At 45.7% G+C, this 3,494-nt stretch overlaps 1 protein-coding gene across 1 annotated transcript in view; it reads right to left on the bottom strand.

Moving 5' to 3' along the window:
* The window catches only part of ctnnbl1 (catenin, beta like 1), a 61,982-nt gene that overhangs the window by 49,108 nt on the left and 9,380 nt on the right, over positions 1 to 3,494 (bottom strand). The window contains exons 2-5 of the mRNA XM_008293723.1: positions 3,267 to 3,488; positions 1,498 to 1,604; positions 1,001 to 1,140; positions 78 to 175 (exon numbers count right to left, since the gene is read on the bottom strand). Of these exons, the coding sequence (XP_008291945.1) occupies positions 78 to 175; positions 1,001 to 1,140; positions 1,498 to 1,604; positions 3,267 to 3,488 (567 nt within the window). The remainder of the gene's footprint in view (positions 1 to 77; positions 176 to 1,000; positions 1,141 to 1,497; positions 1,605 to 3,266; positions 3,489 to 3,494) is intronic.

The raw sequence follows: 3,494 nt of genomic DNA, 5'->3' as shown, positions 1-3,494 counted from the left end.
AGCCCAGAAATTGAAGCATCGACTCCACAAAACGATGTCTCATCAATACCATCAAAGATTCATGTAAATGAACTCACCAGAGCGTCTATGAGCACCTCAGCGCCCTCCTCACTCTCATGGAGCGTGTCGATGTCCGTCAGCTCCTGTAGCAGGTCCACTACTGCGATGGCCACATGTGGATCAGGCTCAGGATAATAAGCTCGTGTTAAAAGAGAACTGTACACGTTAAGCAGTGCCACTGTCAAAACAATAGATAAATAAATAAAAAAAGGTTCAACGCTGATGCCACTCTCTCCTTCCTTGTTAAAACCTGGCATCTATATTACACCGATCTGACATCTGGTGTGTTTACAAGGCTGGCATCAGACTCCTAATTGTCTTGTTTCGTCAGTGTTCACGATGACAACAGAGGTTTTACATTTATTTTTCTCTGTTCTCCTATTTTAGCTGTTCATAAAATGTACTCCAGTTTTATTAAAATGCAGAAACAAATGTGTGTGTGTCTCAATAACCACTAATTCGGTCTACACCCAACTTGGCAGGTGCTGAGCCAAGAGTTGGAAGTTTCTATAGTTGTGCTAGCGGTGCTTTGACAGGGTGTGGGCGGAGCCTAACTCGTCCTTATGTTGGGCAAAGTCATGAAAGTCTGATGTGTGATATCACATTCTGACTAGAGACACAGATGTTGGCAGATCTGTCTACGTCAGTGCAGAAAAAGCTGCAAGGCTTTACTCTGTCTTGTTGATTTTTCCTGCATGCGTCTCTTAAGCCCAGTTAGTTCAGCTTCAAACAGAACACTGGTCAGTTTTCAACTCTTAAAAAGATCCAGTAACTTCCTAAAACTCTCGGGCTGTGCTTATTTAAGGAGATTAACTCTGTGTTTCTCATCGCTTCCTGACGACTACAGAGGAATAAAACAACAAGATTGAGAAGAAGAAGTCCTAATATGAGATAAAGCTAAAGACAGCCAGGTGGATTGTTTCTGTCAGTGAAAGGATATCAGTGTTCTCGTGACTGAGGAGGCCCAGCAGCGAGTGAACGGCATTGAGCTCCACCAGCAGGTGGTACAGATCTGGCATCGTGGCAATCACGTGCATCTCCTGGATGATGTCGTTCAGATCCAGCTCCGATTCCATGAACCTGGTTTAGGAATATATTTGCAATGCATGTTAGCAATCTGCTCTGCTTCCTCAAACATGTTAGGAGCAACGTTTTCATTTAGTAAGGAACACAGTATAACAAAACAAACTTAATCAGCCAGGCTCGTCCCTGCAAAGAGCCAGAACCAAAGTACATAAACAAGGTAACTCAATAAAATGTCGCTGCCTTTACTGAATGCAGACTGATTCCTACTGCGTGTATTCACCGACCAAAGGGCCGATCCTGAGCCAGGAAGAACCCGATAGCTTAAGTAAGCCAGCATTAAGTTTAACTGAGTGAATTCAAACTCATAAAATCCAAGTTTGAATGACTTTGTAAAACAACAGACAGACGTACTTCTCTGGACTGTCTGGAAACTTGATCCTCAGCTCCTGGTTTTTGTACGACCTCTTTTCAAAGGTCAAGATCATCTTCTTCACCGAACTCTCGTCGACCGGCTCTGCCTGTTTGATTAGTACAGACGATGCGGAGAAGGAGAGAAAAGAAACCAGAGACATCAGGGTGACCTTAATGATGTGAGTGGAGCCCAGCGGCCTGACGTTTCCTTCAGAGGGAATCTGACTGCATTTCAATGAAAAGCGACTGTGTTTGGCCTCCTGGTGGCTCACAGCTCCTGACAGATAATAGCAGGTTTCTGACATTATGGAGCAGTGCAGCTCTTTGCTCTGAGTCGATCTTGAGGCAGTGAAAAGGCTGCAGTGTGGGACAATAAGAAAAGGCTCACAGATGGTTTTTTTTTGCAGCACAGCACCAACAATCACACAGAAACCTTCATGGTTCAGAGCTTTCTACCAAAGTTGTTGCTGCATCATGTTCCTGTTAACAGCGGTGGTGTTGTAGCACCTCAGGTCTGGACTTGGGAGAGATTCACTTTGGGTTTTCAGCTTTGCAATAGTCCTCAAATTATTCACTTGTGTCATTCAGTTCCATCAGGAGGACTTTAACCAAACCTCAGCTTGAAATCAGAATATCAAAATCACTTCACTCTACGGGTCAAATTCAAAACTTTGCCAAAAATAAACTGCTTTCATTAACAAAAACATGTGAGAGGAGCAAAAAAAACCCACACAGAAGCTGTTTGGGGTCCAGATGATGACTAATGCTGCTGTTACTCAGATCATCCTCCACTTGCATCTTAACCTTGTGAGTGAAAACACAAGCAGCCCGAGCTGACCAATCACAGTTCCTCTTGCAAGTCCGTTGCAGAACTAACACATAGCTGCTAAATTAGACATTCGGTACCAATTCAAGTCAGGTGCTGTGAGTACAACTGGACTCCTTCTTGCAGGACTGAGTGAACGCTGGTGCTGCCAACTGACTTTTAACCTCTAAATTCTGATTCTGCTATCTGTCTCTTGGCCAAGTACAAGTCACCTCATCTGTAAGTTTTATATTTCACTCCTCGACAATCTGGTGTCTATCCGGCGTGTCTGAGTGAACGCTAACCCACCGACCATCCCCGGCACTGAGACCTCACCTGGATTGTTTCACCTGCCTGCCAAGATCACCTGAGATCTATCCTATGTGGGCTGTTACACATTCATCTGGCTCCTTCAGTCACTCCTCCATGAACCGGTGTCCGGGCTGATCCAGTATTCAGCGGCTCCGTCTTCACCTGTCTGTGCCTCCACCGGCAGCACACCTGCACCCGGACATCACCAGGACACCAGTCGGACAGTAGATCACAGCGTGTTAGCCAGCCTAGCCTGGTCGGCTAACACTACCAGTAAACAGGACAACACCACCGCCTGCTCAGGTCTACTGAATATCTGCTCACTTACAGGATCGTCCAGGATCTCCTAACGGACCGTAAGTCTGACTGTCTTTGTCTAACCGAGACTTGGCAACAACTGCTGGACTTTTCCCAACTTAACGAATCAACTCCTCCGGGGTTTGTTTACGTCTGTACATCATGTGACTCTGGAGGAGGTCTCACAGTGACTTACTGTGAGAAGTGGAAAGTCCTGCTGGTGTCTGCTCCCACCTTCAGCTCATTTGAATCTACACTATTTTATTTTAGCTCTAGACAGGTTATGAATAAAGATAAGGTTTTACAATGGGAAAAATGAATAACTCTGTAATAATTATACAACAGTTTTCCCTACCTCGGGTTCTTCTTCATCCTGGTCCATCAGTTTCTCCAGGATCTTCTTCTTGTCCCCAGTCAGCTCTTCAGTCTCTCTCATTTCAAAACCTGCTTCTATTCCTACGCCTGCTGCTGCCTCCCGGTATCTCGCCAGCTCCCGAGCACCCATTCCTTTCTGCTGCTTCCCTCCCCTCAAGTCCTCCTCTGCTCCTGCTGCTCCTCCATCCTCGTCCCGGGGACGCTTTGC

The sequence above is a fragment of the Stegastes partitus genome, unplaced genomic scaffold (genome assembly GCF_000690725.1).
Source record: "Stegastes partitus isolate 25-593 unplaced genomic scaffold, Stegastes_partitus-1.0.2 Scaffold906, whole genome shotgun sequence".
Lineage (NCBI taxonomy): Eukaryota > Metazoa > Chordata > Actinopteri > Pomacentridae > Stegastes > Stegastes partitus.
Note: the sequence above shows the minus strand (reverse complement) of the source record. Positions and strands in the feature narration are given on the sequence as shown.